General features: G+C 45.5%; 1 protein-coding gene across 1 annotated transcript in view; it reads right to left on the bottom strand.

Moving 5' to 3' along the window:
- Positions 1 to 2416: 2416 nt before the first annotated feature.
- The window catches only part of LOC311108267 (disks large-associated protein 2-like), a gene marked incomplete at its 3' end in the record, with an annotated part of 92927 nt that continues 77156 nt past the window's right edge, over positions 2417 to 18187 (bottom strand). The window contains exons 7-12 of the mRNA XM_084150890.1: positions 9663 to 10036; positions 8216 to 8301; positions 7482 to 7900; positions 6146 to 6237; positions 2878 to 3030; positions 2417 to 2632 (exon numbers count right to left, since the gene is read on the bottom strand). Of these exons, the coding sequence (XP_084007016.1) occupies positions 2417 to 2632; positions 2878 to 3030; positions 6146 to 6237; positions 7482 to 7900; positions 8216 to 8301; positions 9663 to 10036 (1340 nt within the window). The remainder of the gene's footprint in view (positions 2633 to 2877; positions 3031 to 6145; positions 6238 to 7481; positions 7901 to 8215; positions 8302 to 9662; positions 10037 to 18187) is intronic.

The raw sequence follows: 18187 nt of genomic DNA, 5'->3' as shown, positions 1-18187 counted from the left end.
AATATCATGTGAGTGTCATTTACTACATTTCCCTTGGAAATACAAACACGAATAGTATATATATATAAGGTGCAAAAATGCATTATATCATATAGTCAACTTTTTTCTTTCACGAAATTTGAAACATTTTTTTTCCCTTTAAGTGATTTAAACTAGTGTTGCAATGGAAACATGGATCAGACGAATAAATGCACTGTACAACCTATATCATAACCATGTTTCAACCTTACAACAATGCCTTTATCTTAACTGAAAATGCATAAATGCAGCCCTAAGGTACTGTCCCAGCTAGCACACAACGTTCTGAGAACCATACGTTTCTTAGAGCTTGGTGAGAGCGTGGTTGTCCCATGGTTATTTTGCATACAACCTTCCCACAACTTTCTGGGAAAGGTACAGGATAGTTGCTTGGCTTTGGGACTTTCTCAGCACATTTAAGGAACTTGACAAAAATACTTAATTTTCTTGGTATTTCATTACTTTAACAGAACGTTTCCTAAAAGTTTAAACATGGTTACATTATTTTTATTTTTTATGTTCTTGGAATGTTCTCCAACTGGTTTGACATTGGGAATGTTCTCAAATAGTTCTAAGTATGTTAAGAAACATTATGAACGTTAAGAAACGTTATTCTGTGGGAATTTCAGTACATTAGTATAACGTTTTCTGTAGGTTTCCTCATGGTTCTATTTAAAGTAATGTTTTCAGAACATTAAGAAAATGTTCCATAAGAACCACAAGAAAAAATGAGTAGCATTCAAAGAACGTTCTAATAATGTTATTTAAAAACATATACATTCCGTTCTCAGTGTCAACAAAACTCTCTCTATCCTCTATTTACTTAAGTGTGTTCAGGTGTATTGGCCGGGCCCACTAATTGGCCGCACCTGATATTAATGAGTGCTTGTTTCCTTTGAAATTGGGTCTGTTGGAATAGACTAAAATTAACAGCTTTTATGAGTTTGAAAAACATGGCATGCTATGTTTTCCTGGTGTCGCAGTGAACTAATTCCACGGACAGAGAACAGAAGATCATAGGTTTGAATCTCACTGACGCCGTGCCACAATAAAAAAGAAATGTGTTTGCATTATTAATTTCCATGTATCCTATTACATTTACATTTACGTCATTTAGCAGACGCTCTTATCCGTTCAAACCAGTTAACCTAAGCTAGCAGTCTTATTGAAACGTTCAGTGAAAGTTTTAAGTTATTCAAAAACCTCCAAATAACCTATACATGTCGTTCAAAACATTCAAAACATTTAGAGAATGTTCTCAGAATGTTATTTAATCACCTTCAAATAACCTATAATTTCCGTTTTCAGAACGTTAATAATACCTCCAGGAAAATTTCAGGGAACCATAGTAAAAGGTTCTAAGAACCTCCGTGCAACCTAAAATTTTACATTCTCAGAACATTTTAAAAACGTTCAGTTTTACCGATCAGGAAACTTATGGCTTTGTTCCCAGAACCAATGGGAAACCAAAAACTTCTGTGCTAGCTGGGGTACTACTGCATGTCTTTTTCAGATCCCATGTCTCAGCAATGTTAGGCAGTGGCTGCAGCAGCTAGCCTGGTAAAAAGTGGTGTGAGTACGTCCCAAGAATAACAACGGAACTACTATACCCAGGATGCTGTGCGACCATATCAGATGTGATGACTACTCCTCGGTCTCTACCATAGAAATAGATTTGAATTCTATGTCTATGGTTTTTACGCTAGAGTGCCCACTGCAAGACTGAGGTATTTCAATAGCAGGTGTTGATCAATCACATTACATATTCCCCCCCACTTTGACTGACAACCCACAAACATGGGGGAGAGATTTCCAGACTTCTATCTTGACAGTGAGTCATCACCACCTCTGTGCTACCACTGGGGAGTAGTAGTCTCCGCACAGGGTGCTTTAGCCCAAGACCACTGATGCTGGTGAGATTCTCCATAGAAAAGTTGCACTTTGTGATTCCTTTTGAACATGGTGGGAAAATACTGATATTACCCTTACTTTACCCAGAGGCTCATAATACATGATGGCAATGCGAAAGCTCTTGGGGGGATGAATACATTTCCAACAAGAGAATTTGTTACAGTATAGAAAATAATCATTTTGCTTGTAATTACCCAAATATAATTGTGATGGTGAATCAGTTCGGTTAAAGGGGAGGGTGTAGTAGCAGCTCATTATAATGGGGTGGAGGGGTGGTGAATATTACCTCCGTCTTAAAGGGGAGAGGACATCAGAAGAATGGCAATAGATGGAGAGAAACAGTGAGAAATGAAAGTGAGAGATGTTGACACAGATGAGAAGGAGGAGGGAGGAAGGAGTCTGGGTGACACCCACTGGCTGGGGCTGGGGTATGGGGGCAGGAAATGGGCAGAGCTGGGGTCAGGCTAGAGGGGTAAATCCTTGGACCTCAAAGGCGGGTCTGGGCCTCGGGGATGTAGATCTCGATGCTGTCTGCCCTCTCTGTGGCTGAGTTCTGTCTGAAGGAAGCTGCCCGCTTAGCTGCCATGAGGCGGCGCCGGGCCTCCTGACGCTGGCGGTCCTGCAGGTCCAGAGAACGCTCCCGCATCACGCTGCCACGCCCCTTCGGAGGCCTCTTTGGCAACGGGGGAGGCCACTTCCTCTCCTTCACAGAGAGAGAATGAGAGAGAGAGAGAATGAGAGAGAGAGAATGAGAGAGAGAGAATGAGAGAGAGGGAGAGAGATTTGAGCCATGTAATTTTCTGAATAAGGGCAGGATAAAACAATACAAATAAGTACACATTGGCCAATACCATTAGACAATACACCTCCACAGTCTAGTTTGCTAGCTGTGAAAAGCTATACAGCTAAGCAAGAGTAACAACTCCATTGATATACCTGTAATGGTGTCTTCTTCTCAGGGCTCTCCACAGGCCTCCACTCGTTGCTCTTGATTTGCTGCAGCTCGTCAAACTTGCCAGTGACGTCGTCGATGGAGAGCTGCAGCAGGTCCCAGAATCCAGCCAGGTCCTGAGAGGTGGGGCGGGGCATGGCGCTAGGATCCTGGCGGGTGAAAGGTGGCAGGGAAGGGAGGGAAGGGGTTGACCGGAAAAGTGAAAGGTGGAGGAGGGAGATCATTTTATATAATTATCAACACCTCAGTGACCATGACAACGTATGTCTGTTTAAATTTCATGACACTTATATATCTGGTATAGTCATAACTGTTATAGACTATAATGGTGATTTTTAAATGCTTGTGTTACATCCCCAGATATTGTACCTTCCAACACCCTTCTGTACACTGTCCAACCACTAGATGTCCTCCTTAACGCTTTAAATAACAGATGTATTTCATGCCCTTTGCCAGCCATGAGCTCCATTTCATGGAGCAAAATCAAAGTTACATCCATGTGGAGTTCTACATTATTAAAGAGCCTTTGTCACTCCCACTTATCTGTTTCTGTAATCATTCAAAGCATAATTACACATAAAGGTTGGCAATGACTCAGCACACAATTGCAACATGGTGTGCTGTATGCCTGAACAGGTTCAACATTGACATTTGTGTTACTGAGGGGACCACTTGTGCTGTCCAGATGACACAAACACATGCACTTACACGCACACACACCCACCCCCGAACACACACACAGACGACCCCACCTCCTCAACCCCCCCCCCCCCCCCCCACACCCTCCGCCCCCACACGGACATTACAGTTGTGATATGGGGTCATGCTAGGGGTAGTGCTCTCTCTCTCGCTCTCTCCGGTAGGGATACTAGGGCTGCTCTCTACTCAGTCAGTGGGACACATTTGAGAGGCTCAGGGCAATCTAAGTCCTGTCACAGTAAATGTGGGACTTCATCCATCATCCCATTATCTCCGGGGGAACGCAGAGAGAGAGTCCACGGCCCCTCAGAAAGAGAGCAAAACACCGGCTTTAAGGCATCATAGTCATCAGACACAAAAAAACAATCACGCTACGGCAAGAGAGAAGGGTCATTAAGCCCCTCCTCTCAAAAACAATTTGCTTTTTTCATTAAAGAAATGTCTGCACTGTGTGAATAAATGGCAAGTGAAGCATCATTTGAGCACAGTCTTCTGAGACTACCCCTACAGTAACTAATGCAGGTTGACATTTGGTGGGTAATTAAAATTAGGTATTGTGAAAATGTGAAAACTTCTTGACTACGTTAGGGGTGAGTAATGAGAGAGGGTAGAAGGTTTGTTATTCAAAACCCATTGAAATGTCTGTCTCTCTGTATTAATGAATGGTGTGAACATAGACACCTAAGTTTCCTATTGTTATTCTCCTTCCGCTTACTGTGGGGGTCAATACAAGCAGAAGGCCTGTTTCGACATCAATTGGGACTGCTATTTCTGGAGCAGCCAGTTAGTGCAGCTTCAGGTACAGCACTTTTCAAGCCCTGTGCTGTTGCTAAGTCATCAACAGTGAGAATGTGAGATATAAGGTTTATTTTAATGCACAACACTGACGTATGCATGCATACACTACCGGTCAAAAGTTTTAGAACACCTACTGATTCAATGGTTTTTCTTTATTTTTAATATTTTCTACATTGTAGAATAATAGTGAAGACATCAAAACTATGAAATAACACATATGGAATCATGTAGTAACCAAAGAAGTGTTAAAAAAATCAAAATATATTTTATATTTGAGATTCTTCAAATAGCCAACCTTTGCCTTGATGACAGCTTTGCACACTCTTGGCATTCTCTCTACCAGCTTCATGAGGTAGTCACCTGGAATGCATTTCAATTAACAGGTGTGCCTTGTTAAAAGTTAATTTGTAGAATTTATTTCCTTTTTAATGTTTGAGCCAATCATTTGTGTTGTGACAAGGTAGGGGGGGTATACAGAAGATAGCCCTATTAGGTAAAAGACCAAGTCCATATTATGGCAAGAACAGCTCAAATAAGCAAAGAGAAACAACAGTCCATCATTAATTTAAGACATGAAGGTCAGTCAATACGGAACATTTCAATAACTTCGAAAGTTTCTTCAAGTGCAGTCGCAAAAACCATGAAGCGCTATGATGAAACTGGCTCTCATGAGTACCGCCACAGGAATGGAAGACCCAGAGTTACTTCTGCTGCAGAGGATAAGTTCATTAGAGTTACCAGCCTCAGAAATTGCAGCCCAAATAAATGCTTCACAGAGTTCAAGTCACAGACACATCTCAACATCAACTGTTCAGAGGAGACTGTGTGAATCAGGCCTTCATGGTCGAATTGCTGAAAAGAAACCACTACTACAGGCACCAATAAGAAGAAGAGACTTGCTTGGGCAAAGAAACATGAGCAATGGACATTAGTCCAAATTTGAGATTTTTGGTTCCAACCGCCTTGTCTTTGTAAGACACGGTGTGGGTCAACAGATGATCTCTGCATGTGTATTTCCCACCGTAAAGCATGGAGGAGGAGGTGTTATGGTGTGGGGGTGCTTTGCTGGTGACACTGTCTGTGATTTATTTAGAATTCAAAGCACACTTAACCAGCATGGCTACCACAGCATTCTGCAGCGATACGCAATCCCATCTGGTTTGGGCTTAGTGGGACTATCAATTGTTTTTCAACAGGACAATGACCCAACACATCGCCAGGCTGTGTAAGGGCTATTTTACCAAGAAGGAGAGTGATGGAGTGCTGCATCAGATGACCTGGCCTCCACAATCCCCCGGCGTCAACCAAATTGAGATGGTTTGGGATGAGTCGGACCGCAGAGTGAAGGAAAAGCAGCCAACAAGTGCTCAGCATATGTGGGAACTCCTTCAAGACTGTTGGAAAAGCATTCCAGGTGAAGCTGGTTGAGAGAATGCCAAGAGTGTGCAAAGCTGTCATCAATGCAAAGGGTGGCTATTTGAAGAATCTCAAATATAAAATACATTTTGATTCGTTTAACACTTTTTTGGTTACTACATGATTTCATATGTGTTATTTCATAGTTTTGATGTCTTCACTATTATTCTGCTATGTAGAAAATAGTAAAAATAAAGAAAAACCCTTGAATGAGTAGGTGTTCTAAAACTTTTGACCGGTAGTGTTTGTTCACACACACACACACACACACACCCGTCATGGTACACCCGTCATGGTACACCCGTCATGGTACACCCGTCATGGTGTATTATAATATTATAGGGCACTTACCAGGTTCTGCTGACACAGCCAGTAGAACTGCTGGAATTTTTGAGACATGAGGAGCTGTGCGCTGCCCACCGCACTTCGGATTTTCCCTAGGACTGGAGGACACAGAGAGAGATAGATAGAGAGAGAGAGAGAGAGAGAGAGAGAGAGAGAGAGAGAGAGAGAGAGAGAGAGAGAGAGAGAGAGAGAGAGAGAGAGAGAGAGAGAGAGAGAGAGAGAGAGAGAGAGAGAGAGAGAGAGAGAGAGAGAGAGACATACGCGTATGGAGTGATATTAGACTCTTAATTCTGTAAATATACTGTCAGGTCCAAAAGATGAGCAAAAAATACTATAAAATAAATAATACAAATACTGAGCTATATCGTATGCTCCAAAACATTTGAAAATTATATATTTCTTATAGAGAAAGAGATTTTGTATTTTTTTTTCTTCTGAAAAAGATATGGGTCAAAATTATTGGCACCCCTGTTTTCAATAGCTTTCAATACCTCACCTTGCAAGGATAACAGCACTGAGCCTTTTTCTAAAATGTTTTATGAGATTGGAGAACACATTGGGAGGGATCTTGGACCATTCCTCCATACAGAATCTTTCCAGATCCTTTATATCTTTTGTCTGCGCTTATGGACTGCCCTCTTCAATTCAAACCACAGGTTTTAAATGGGGTTCAAGTCCAGAGACTGAGATGGCCATTTTGATGTGTGCTTGGGGTTATTGTCTTGCTGGTAGATTCACGTGCGACCAAGCTTCAGCCTCCTGGTAGAGGCAACCAGATTTTTTGCAAAAATGTGCTGGTACTGGGTAAAGTTCATGATGCCGTTGACCTTAACAAGGGCCCCAGAACCAGTGGAAGCAAAGTAGCTCCATAACATCAAAGATCCACCACCATATTGTACAGTATGTATGGTTGTTCTCTCCTGCTTATGCATCCTTATCACTGGTGTACGTGGCCAAAATAGCTATTTTGTCATGTCATCTGTCATCTGACCACAGCACCGGATACAATCACATGCCTTTCAGCAAACTCCAGGCATTTACATTTGTTGGATGACATGACAATAGAGCCCTTTGGCCATGCAGCAGTGTTATCTCACTCAAATCTGTCCACTGCATCAAGAATCAAAATGCTGGACTGGTATTCATTAGCTAAATAAATGTGTTCATAACAACGCTTGTTGGTTGTATTACATCTCCATCTACAAACATGACTTTGCCCATTCAATTCTAAAGGGTTATCAGTGAATGCATGTAGAAATTAATGCATTAGAATATGAACAGCCCCTGCCTTAGGGACTATAGAGGCAGTACATGCCTCTATGCTTCAGCGTCAGAAACTCACTCTCCTCCGACAGGTCATGCTCCTCCGCCTCCCTCTCCATGTCTTTACACCATCCCTCCATCCTCTTAGTTTCATTATGGAGGAGCTGCATGAACCAGCTGCCGTCCCTGCGGAGGGGGGACACGCGGCCCGTCTCTACCCCCTCCAGAGAGGGCTCCGTCAGCCACGACTCAGGCTGCGGGCTGGGCGGTCCGCTGGAGGAGCGCTGGTAGTCCTCCCGGTAACTGAAGAGGCCCTGGGTGCGGACGGTGCGGACAGCCCCGTACTGGGTGGGCGTGCTAGGCTCCGAGTGGCCCCCGTGGAAGGCCAAACCCCCTCCGAACTGCAGGCCCTTGTCCTCCATGGTGGGGAAGCCCTCTAGTTCCATGTCAGCTTGTACGGCTGTCGTCACACTGTTGGATCGCTTGAACCTGCCATGCCTGAGGGAGTATAGACACATGCAGACACACACAAACAAATATATATATATACAGAGGAGAATAAATAGATTAGAATTACAATATATGGATCCAAAGAGAGAGAAAACATAAATATATTGATAGATAGCCAAACCCAACAGTATATACAGAAAATAAATCATTCACAAGTACATGTGCAATATAAGTTTCACAACATCGATAAATATTGATTTAGTGCAATCAGGACCCAGAGAGAGATTATCAACTGCTGCTGTAAAAGGTCAGAGGCCAAACTGCAATGGTTGTATTGTCTGTTTCCATTTCCTGTGTGCGTACCGTTTGTCATCCTCCACCTGGGTGCCCACAGAATGGTACTGAGGAAGCCCTTTGCTCTCTGACTCGGAGTCTGTTGCCGTCTCCACCTGGGAAGCACAAACGTGAACATAAACAATAACACGTCATTGTCAGTAACCTCGTTATTACAGTATCATGGGTGAACTACTTTAATACCACACCAACTGAACATCAATGAGGGTGCTTAGTGACATAGATAATAAAGAGGGTAGTAAACTGTAGTGATCTATACTATGTATGCCGAGAGACGGAGAGAGACAAACACGGGGGAGGAGAGGGGGGGATAAAGAGAGAGAGGATCTGCATTAAGTGAAGGAGGAGGGCCGGGGTTTGTCCAGAGACCCCTATATCCTGAGCAAATGATTGTCTCCCTGAAAGGGAAGGCTTTTATGGGCCGGTCCCTCTCTATATCCCCAATGCATGGCTCACTTTACACACACACACACACACAGACACACACACACACACGCACACAGACACACACACACACACACACACACACACACATTGTCATCTCAACATTACAGTCCCAGTGCTAAAAAATAATGACATTGAAAAAGTTGAGTATGGAATAAAATGAGTACTTCATAGTAAATAACTAATCATACCAGATGTGATGACAGATATTAATATGGTGCTGGCACTGGAGGTTATGATGGAAACGTTGATGATAGTATTCTGATGATATTGATGATGAGGTTGATGAAGATGATGGTGAGGATGGATTGGTTTCTATCTGTCCCTTGAGAAACTGCATTGCAAAAGAGACAGAATCTTGGCATGAAAGTGAAATTAACGGTCTAAACGGTTACATTAATGCTATATGATGGGTTTCTCGTAAATTCAGAGGCCATGAAAATGTGTAAAACATGTTCACAAGTCACCTCAGCAGGCATCCAGAAAATACTTTGAGTCATTAGTAAATGTAATTATATTTCTTTCATTAGTTTGATTTGTTGCCAGTGTAAAATAGATAATGTGATCAAATTGAATTACACCGATAAATAATCATCATCAACAGTTTCCTCTAATGTTATTCTACTCTATTAGTCATCATGAGGTGGTGTGTGTGTGTGTGTGTTATATTGAGCTGAGTGCTGCCTGAGCTCTCTGGGCTGGCCAGTGGCTGTAGAGCTGTGTGGTCATTAATCCTTATTGGTCAGGGTCACATTGGGTCAGTGTGAGATGGCTACTTCTCAGTGTGAACGGTGTTTAATGAATGTGTGTGTGTGCGCGTATGTTTGTGTGTGTCTTGGTCTAACATCAGCTGTCATGGGGAGTGGAGACAGTGGCTAGTGTTAGTGCGCTTCATTGCAGGCACAAAGTGCTGTTGTGAGAAAGGATTCACGTCCTGGGTCGGCCATAGAGGGACTAGACCATCAACACGTGTGTATCTAAGCATATGTGTGTGTGTATGAGCTTGTCTTACCTGAATCCCTATGGAAGAGCGTGGTGTTTTGAGGTATTCCTCAGCCTTGGACACGAGCACCGCCTTGTCACACGTCTGCACCGAGCTGTGGCTGCCCGTGGAGATGTGCCGCTTGCCTGCCGCCGTCTCCATGGCCAGCGTCACCGCCTTGGAGCTGTCCAGGCTGTCGGTGGAGTTGTAGAGGGTTCGACCCGAGCCGCCCAGACCGTCTGGCGCCCACAGTACACTCCCCCGCTGGTGCATCCCCTCGTGGTAGGCGTCCTGGGTGGACTCTGTGCTGCTCTGGGCCGTCACCGAGATGAGGGGCTTGGAGGTGGCACGAGGTGGCACCGGTGGGGGCGTCTTTGCCTTATAGCTAGGCGTGTGCGTCACCTCTGGAGAGCAAGCAGGGAGAGGAGAGAGAGGAAGAGGAGTTATTGTAAAGCAGAGGTTCTGAAGGGGAGAGAATGGAGAATGCTAATATAATAATGAAAGATGGGGCGAGAGTTCTCACAGCAAGGCGACCCATTGCACCTGAGTATATACGCTACCACAATGAGTGATGAAAGCGAACGGCGGAGTGATGAGGGGATTATGTTAAATGCATCAGAAGACACTGGGGACAGAACAGAAGAAAGGGGAAACTCTTTGAGAGGATTTTTTTTTACTGCCACAGAGATGAACACTCAACACATATGCTTCTTTCTGGTTAATAAGCTATAGCTCCTTCTGTGCAGTGGAGGATTATGGGTAGCAACCCTTCTTTCAAGTGCAAATGAGAATGTGATCTTAATCCAGATGGACCTCATAGCAGAAAAGGGCTAGCAGCAAGGAGATACAGTATGCCTACTTCACAGGCTGGGCTCAAGACAGGTACCATTGTATCAATGTATATATATTATAATATTAAATGCAGTTGCTTGATATGAACTTTTAATTCTGATAGCCTCATATAATTATTTTAAAATATATAGTTATATCTAACAGGCTATGTTAGACAAAGGTGAGAATATGTTTCTACCAGATTGCTAATGAATTATAACCAGGCCAATTTAGTCCTGTAGGCAGTGAGGAAACATATTAAAGACCCAATGTAGTACAAAATATATATTTTCCTGTGTTTTATATATATTTCCACACGATGAGGTTGGAACAATACTATGAAATTGTGAATATTATGATAATACCCTTTTAGTGTAAGGACAGCCCGCCTGACATTTCTGCCTGTTTTGGTGGGAGGGAGTTTTGGCCTTCCATGGTGACATCACCATGTGGTAAATTAGTTAATAGACCAATAAGAAAGAGAGTTCCAAACCTATCTGTCAATAACAGCAAATCCCCACTCAAACCACTCCCAGACAGTCCTAGTTAAATTCTTGCTTAAGAAATTGTTCTTTACTAAGAAGCTATTTTTGTTTCTTTTTGACCATTTTAAATGAAAACAATCACAGTAAGGTACTTAATTGTTACCCAAAAATGACTTGATATTGAGATAAAAATGGCTGCAATGGACCTTTAATTATATAACTTTTTTTTCACACACTCATTAACAAGTAGATATGATGCATCATCCTTTTACTGATACATTATCTAGCATCAAAGGAAGGCTACCACACACCAGTTACATTTTGTGTGGAATTATCCCCATCCAGAATACAGTACAACAAATAATGACAGTTAACAGGATAAAAGGAACAGCTCATGGCAGTTCTTGTACTGGAGTCCCAGATACTGTATTCATCATTAAACACACCAGTTACAGAGAGACTGCAACATGCTGATGGACCTGTGGATGGTGACATTGACATGCAGAATTTCTAAACCACTATTTTATGAAACTGTTGGATGAGTCACTGAGGTAGAAAGAAAGGCTGTGATTCATTGCAGTGTCAAAAATAGACTTCATCACAAATAGGTTGTGTAACTGGCAAACTCAATAGTCCTCAGGTACATTTATTCAGGCATTAATTTGTTAATGTGTTCATCCACCTACTGAAACATTCACCCATTCATTCATTTTTAAAAATGGACTATTGAAAAACCTCCCTAGTCCTTTCAAGGTCGCACACATGCACACACACGCATGCACATTGCCGGCAGCTGGTTGACACATCTTTGACATAATTATACTACTTGTATAAAATCAGGGATAACTTGCTTAATCCATTCACAATTTTAACAAGCACATCTTGTGATTGATCTAATTAGTCATTAGATGTGATAAAACTCTGCATCTACTCTCACTTTAGATGGATTCATTCCATCTGGAAAGGGTTGTAGTTTTTCCGCAAGACTTTGTCGGTGGATACCAAATTGAGTAGGATGGGTGACGCAGTCATAGACAGCATTTATTTTTACATTTATATCCCTGAGTTTTAATCGTGTGCTGCTTCAAAGACAGGCAGGAAGTGTGAAACTCTGACTTTTTAATAAACAGCCTCCTATTCAAACTGAGTGGATTTGAATACTCTGTGGGCAACAGCCTCTTTGAAAAAGCACAACAACTGTACACAGCAAGAGACGCCATATCGCCTCCTTGCCTCCCTACAGAACGCAGACAGACAAACCCTGTGTGCCTGGCGACCTTGCACTGCAACTTGACAAGCAAGAGCCGTGTGAGTCTCTCTCTGTATTCGGGAGGTGTGTTAAAGCCAACAGCCGGTGGGAAAGGCTGTAGAAAGAGTCTGGGCTAGAGAGCTCCTTGAAAGGAGATGATGTGTCTGTCATTGGCCTCTCCTCACACTGCACTCTAAGAAGTAAAAGGAGCCTTTTGGGGTTCAAAAGACTGCCACTGTTGGGGAACCTTTTCAGGTCAAAAAGGTTCCTTGAGGAACACCTCTGAAAATGTTATTTGAGGAACCCCTGTGTAAAGGTTCAAACTGGAACCATTTTTGTGATGGGAAGGACCTCTCAGAAGATTGGAGGGGTGGCTTATTGGAGGCGTGACGTGAAGATTTTTTTGGCCACCTGTGAGAATAAATGTAATTCCTGTTCATCATGTTAAGTTTGTACACTGCAAATGTCAATATCCCTTGAGTGTACAAAACATTAAGAACACCTTCCTGATCATTTCTGAAATTTCTGCCTGTTTTGGTGGGATGGAGTTTTGGCCTGCCTGGTGACATCACCAGGCGGTAAATTAGTTAATAGACCAATAAGAAAGAGAGTTCCAAACCTCTCTGCCAAAAACAGCTAGTTTTCAGTTTTACCCTCCCCACTCAGACCACTCCCAGACAGTCCTAGCAAAATTCTTGCTTGAGAAATTGCTCTTCGCTAAGAATCTATTTTTGTTTATTTTTTTGACCATTTTAATTTGAAACAATCACAGTAAGGTACTTAATTGTTACCCAGAAATGATTTGATATTGAGATAAAAACGGCTCAATTGGACCTTTAATAATTATCATCATAAACAAACGTCATTACCATCACAATAAACTTTTCAGAATTGAAACAGGAGGCTACATTCATATGATACAATTGGCTTGATTATTTAACATTGCTATTAAAATAGTACACATATAGGAATGGGTCAATGTTTTCAAGTTGCTAGCTATCCCATAAAGCCATCGCCAAAAACCACATACTTTATTTGGATAGTCCGGATTTTACATCTGTAGATGCTCTACAGATGGTCATACTATCAACAAACTATCTGTTGATAAACAACTGATTACAAAGGTTACCGTTAGGGTTAGGTTTAAATAAGGGTTAGGGTTAAGTTTAGTGCTAGGATAAGGTTTACAATTAGGATTAGAGCTAGAGTTAGTAGATAGATACGGTGAGGGAAAAAAGTATTTGATCCCCTGCTGATTTTGTACATTTGCCCACTGACAAAGAAATGATCAGTCTATAATTTTAATGATAGGTTTATTTGAACAGTGAGAGACAGAATAACAACAAAAAAATCCAGAAAAACGCATGTCAAAAATGTTATGAATTGATTTGCATTTTAATGAGGAAAATAAGTATTTGACCCCATCTCAATCAGAAAGATTTCTGGCTCCCAGGTGTCTTTTATAAAGGTAACGAGCTGAGATTAGGAGCACACTCTTAAAGGGAGTGCTCCTAATCTCAGTTTGTTACCTGTATAAAAGACACCTGTCCACAGAAGCAATCAATCAATCAGATTCCAAACTCTCCACCATGGCCATGACCAAAGAACTCTCCAAGGATGTCAGGGACAAGATTGTAGACCTACACAAGGCTGGAATGGGCTACAAGTGTCACGAATTCCGCCGAGACTGCTCCTCCTCCTTGTTCGGGCAGGCTTCGGCGTTCATCGTCCCTGGAGTACTAGCTACTACCGCTTGATGTTCTCTATGTTTGTTTGGTTTTGTCTTGTTGGTGCACCTGTTTCGTCTTATGTATTGATTATGTCACCTATAAGTTTCCTTTGGTTTTGTTTGCAGTTGTGTGTTGTTGTCCGCCTGTCCGTTGGTGCATTATTATTGTTCTCTAGTTGTTAGTGTTTTTACGCACTGTTTGCGTAATCGCTCGCCTCCTGTGTTTGAGGCCCGTTATTTTGTATTGTCTTTGTTGACAAGTAAAGTCGTTTTGACTAAGCTTCTGTGTCCTGCGCCTGACTCCAACACCGCATCCACATCAGCTTGTGACAGAACAACACACCTTACTATGGAGTCAGCAGGAGCAGCGGCGGCGACCGAGTCGCTGGAGGATCGGGTCAGCTGCCAGGACGCCAGGATCCAGCAACTCGGCTCCGCCATGCAGGAGGTGATGAACACCCTGCGCCGATGGGAAAGGGGAGGCGTGCCCACACCTCCTCCTACATTACCACCACCATCGGCCAGCCCCACCATACCAGCTCCGGAATCCAGTGGGATTCGGCTCTCGCTCCCGAGGGCGTATGATGGCACCGCAGCCGGGTGTCAGGGATTCCTCCTTCAGGTGGAACCCTACCTGGCCACCATACACCCGGCGCCCTCGGGATACGAGAGCGTTTCCGCCCTCATCTCCTGTCTCTCCGGCAAGGCGTTGGAGTGGGCCAACGCCGAATGGAGGGGAATAGACGCCGCCACCATCAGCTACGCGGAGTTCTCCCGCCGCTTCAGGGCTGTTTTCGATCACCCTCCTGAGGGTAAAGCGGCGGTGGAGCGTCTGTTCCACCTCCGACAGGGGAAGAGGAGCGCACAGGAGTTCGCCTTGGATTTCCGGACTCTAGCGGCGGATGCGGGGTGGAATGAGAGGAACCTCATCGACCACTATCGGTGTAACCTGCGTGAGGACGTTCGTCGAGAGCTGGCCTGCAGGGACACCAATCTGTCCTTCGACCAGATGGTGGACATGTCCATCCGTCTGGATGCCACCCGCGGACGTCCCGAGTTGGGGCCGTCCATTCCATCCCCCAGCACCTCCGAGCGGAGCCCTATGGAGCTCAGGGGTGCTGGCGCTAGAGAGAGGAGGAGAGAGAACCCGAGGGGGGCCGTCCCCTGCACCAACTGTGGCCGTGGAGGACACACTGCGGCTAGGTGCTGGGGAGTGTCTCCAGGGAATCGGGGCAACAGGTCGCGCACTGGGGAGTCATTTCAGGTGAGTAGGCGCCCCACTCACCCAGAGCTCTCTGTTGTTCACTTGTGTATACCTGTGGTATTTCCTCAGGTTGCATCTCATTCCCAGCATAAGGCGCTAGTCGATTCAGGCGCAGCTGGGAATTTTATTGATCGGAAATGTTGTACTAAGTTAGGGATTCCCCTCCTGCCCGTTGATGCACCCTTCCCTGTCCATGCCCTAGATAGTCGCCCGTTGGGATCTGGGTTGATTAGGGAGGTCACAGCGCCACTAAAGATGAAGACGCAGGGGGGTCATGAGGAGATCATTCAGTTGTACCTGATTGACTCTCCTGCGTATCCCGTGGTGCTGGGGCTTCCTTGGTTAATCACCCATGACCCCACCATTTCGTGGCAACAGAGGGCTCTCAAGGAATGGTCTGACCAGTGTGTTGGGCGATGTTTAGGTGTTTCCGTTGGGGCGACCACGGTGGAGAGTCCGAACCAAGTGCCCGCAATGCACATTCCCCCTGAGTATGAGGATTTGGCACTCGTGTTCAACAAGACGGGGGCGACACGATTGCCACCTCATAGACAGGGAGATTGTGCGATAAACCTCCAGACAGGTGCGGCACTCCCGCGGAGCCATGTGTATCCTCTGTCTCAAGAGGAGACGGCAGCTATGGAAACATACATAGCTGAGTCCCTGAGACAAGGATACATACGGTCCTCCACTTCCCCTGCGTCCTCAAGTTTCTTTTTTGTGAAGAAGAAGGATGGAGGGTTGCGCCCGTGTATTGATTACCGTAGTCTCAATCAGATCACTGTTAAATACAGTTACCCTCTTCCTCTGATTGCGAGTATGACTGAATCATTACGCGGAGCGCGTTTCTTCACAAAACTGGATCTCAGGAGCGCCTATAACTTGGTGCGCATTAGGGAGGGAGATGAATGGAAGACGGCATTTAGTACCACCTCAGGTCATTATGAGTATCTCGTCATGCCATACGGGTTAATGAATGCTCCTTCAGTCTTCCAATCATTTGTGGACGAGATCTTCCGGGACCTGCATGGGCAGGGTGTGGTAGTGTACATTGACGACATCCTAGGGTACTCTTCTACACGAGCCGAGCATGTAGCCCTGGTGCGCCGAGTGTTGGGTAGGCTGTTGGAGCATGACTTGTATGTCAAGGCAGAGAAATGTCTGTTTTTCCAGGAGTCCATCTCCTTCTTGGGTCATCGGTTGTCCGCGTCAGGGGTGAAGATGGAGGTTGACCGTGTGTCAGCCGTGCGTAACTGGCAAACCCCAACCACTGTTAAAGAGGTGCAGCAGTTTTTGGGTTTTGCCAATTACTACCGGAGGTTTATCCGGGGTTTTGGACAGATAGCAGCTCCCATTACTTCCCTGCTGAAGGGGGGCCCGGTGCGTTTGCAGTGGTCGGCTGAAGCGGACAGGGCGTTTGGTAAACTGAAGGACCTGTTCACTTCGGCTCCGGTGCTGGCGCACCCGGACCCCGCTTTAGCGTTCCAGGTAGAGGTGGACGCGTCAGAGGCCGGTATTGGGGGAGTACTGTCGCAACACTCCGGCACGCCTCCTAAGCTCCGTCCCTGCGCTTTTTATTCTAAGAAGCTCAGCCCGGCGGAACGTAATTATGACGTAGGGGACAGGGAGCTGTTAGCCGTGGTTCAAGCCCTAAAGGTGTGGAGGCATTGGCTTGAGGTGCTCAACACCCTTTTCTCATTCTGACTGACCATCGTAACCTGGAGTACATCCGGGCAGCTAGGAGATTGAACCCTCGTCAGGCTAGGTGGAACATGTTTCTGACCCGGTTCGTTTTTAAGATCACTTACATCCCAGGGTCCCAGAACGGTAAGGCAGACGCCCTGTGCCGGCGGTATGACACAGAGGAGAGGTCCATTGAGCCCACTCCCATACTGCCGGAGTCATGTCTGGTGGCACCTGTGGTATGGGAGGTCGATGCGGAAATTGAGCGGGCGTTACGCACCGACCCTACTCCCCCAGAGTGTCCAGTGGGTCGGACGTACGTGCCGCTCGAGGTCCGCGATCATCTAATTTATTGGGCTCATACGTCACCCTCCTCTGGACATCCAGGTATTGGCCGGACAGTGCACTGCCTTAGTGTTAAGTACTGGTGGCCAACATTGGCTAGGGACGTGAGGGTTTATGTCTCCTCCTGCTCAGTGTGCGCACAGTGTAAGGCGCCTAGACACCTGCCCAGGGGGAAGTTACAACCCCTGCCCGTTCCACAACGGCCGTGGTCTCACCTCTCGGTGGACTTTGTAACGGACCTTCCCCCCTCTCAGGGGAATACCACTATTCTGGTCGTTGTGGATCGGTTCTCTAAGGCCTGTCGTCTCATCCCAATGCCGGGTCTCCCTACTGCCCTACAGACTGCTGAGGCTTTGTTTACCCACGTCTTCCGGCACTACGGGGTTCCCGAGGATATAGTGTCTGATCGGGGTCCCCAATTCACCTCTAGAGTCTGGAGGGCGTTCATGGAACGTTTGGGGGTCTCGGTTAGCTTTACCTCGGGGTTCCACCCTGAGAGTAATGGGCAGGTGGAGAGAGTGAACCAGGATGTGGGTAGGTTTCTGAGATCATATTGCCAGGGCCGGCAGGAGGACTGGTCGGGGTATATCCCCTGGGCAGAGATGGCTCAGAACTCTCTTCGCCACTCCTCTACTAACCTGACCCCTTTCCAGTGTGTGTTAGGGTATCAGCCGGTTCTGGCACCATGGCATCAGAGCCAGATCGAGGCTCCTGCGGTGGATGAGTGGTTTCGGCGCTCGGAGGAGACGTGGAACGCTGCACACGTCCATCTGCAGCGGGCCATCCGTCGGCAGAAGGCGAGCGCCGATCTCCACCGCAGTGAGGGTCCAGTATACGCACCTGGAGATCGAGTCTGGCTCTCGACTCGAAACCTGCCCCTTCGCCTGCCCTGCCGGAAGCTGGGTCGGCGGTTTGTGGGGCCATTTAAAGTCCTGAGGAGACTGAACGAGGTATGCTACAAGTTACAAC

The sequence above is a fragment of the Coregonus lavaretus genome, assembly GCF_964263955.1.
Source record: "Coregonus lavaretus genome assembly, chromosome: 33".
NCBI lineage: Eukaryota > Metazoa > Chordata > Actinopteri > Salmoniformes > Salmonidae > Coregonus > Coregonus lavaretus.
The sequence above is the reverse complement of the archived record's forward strand: the minus strand, read 5'-3'. Positions and strand labels throughout refer to the sequence as shown.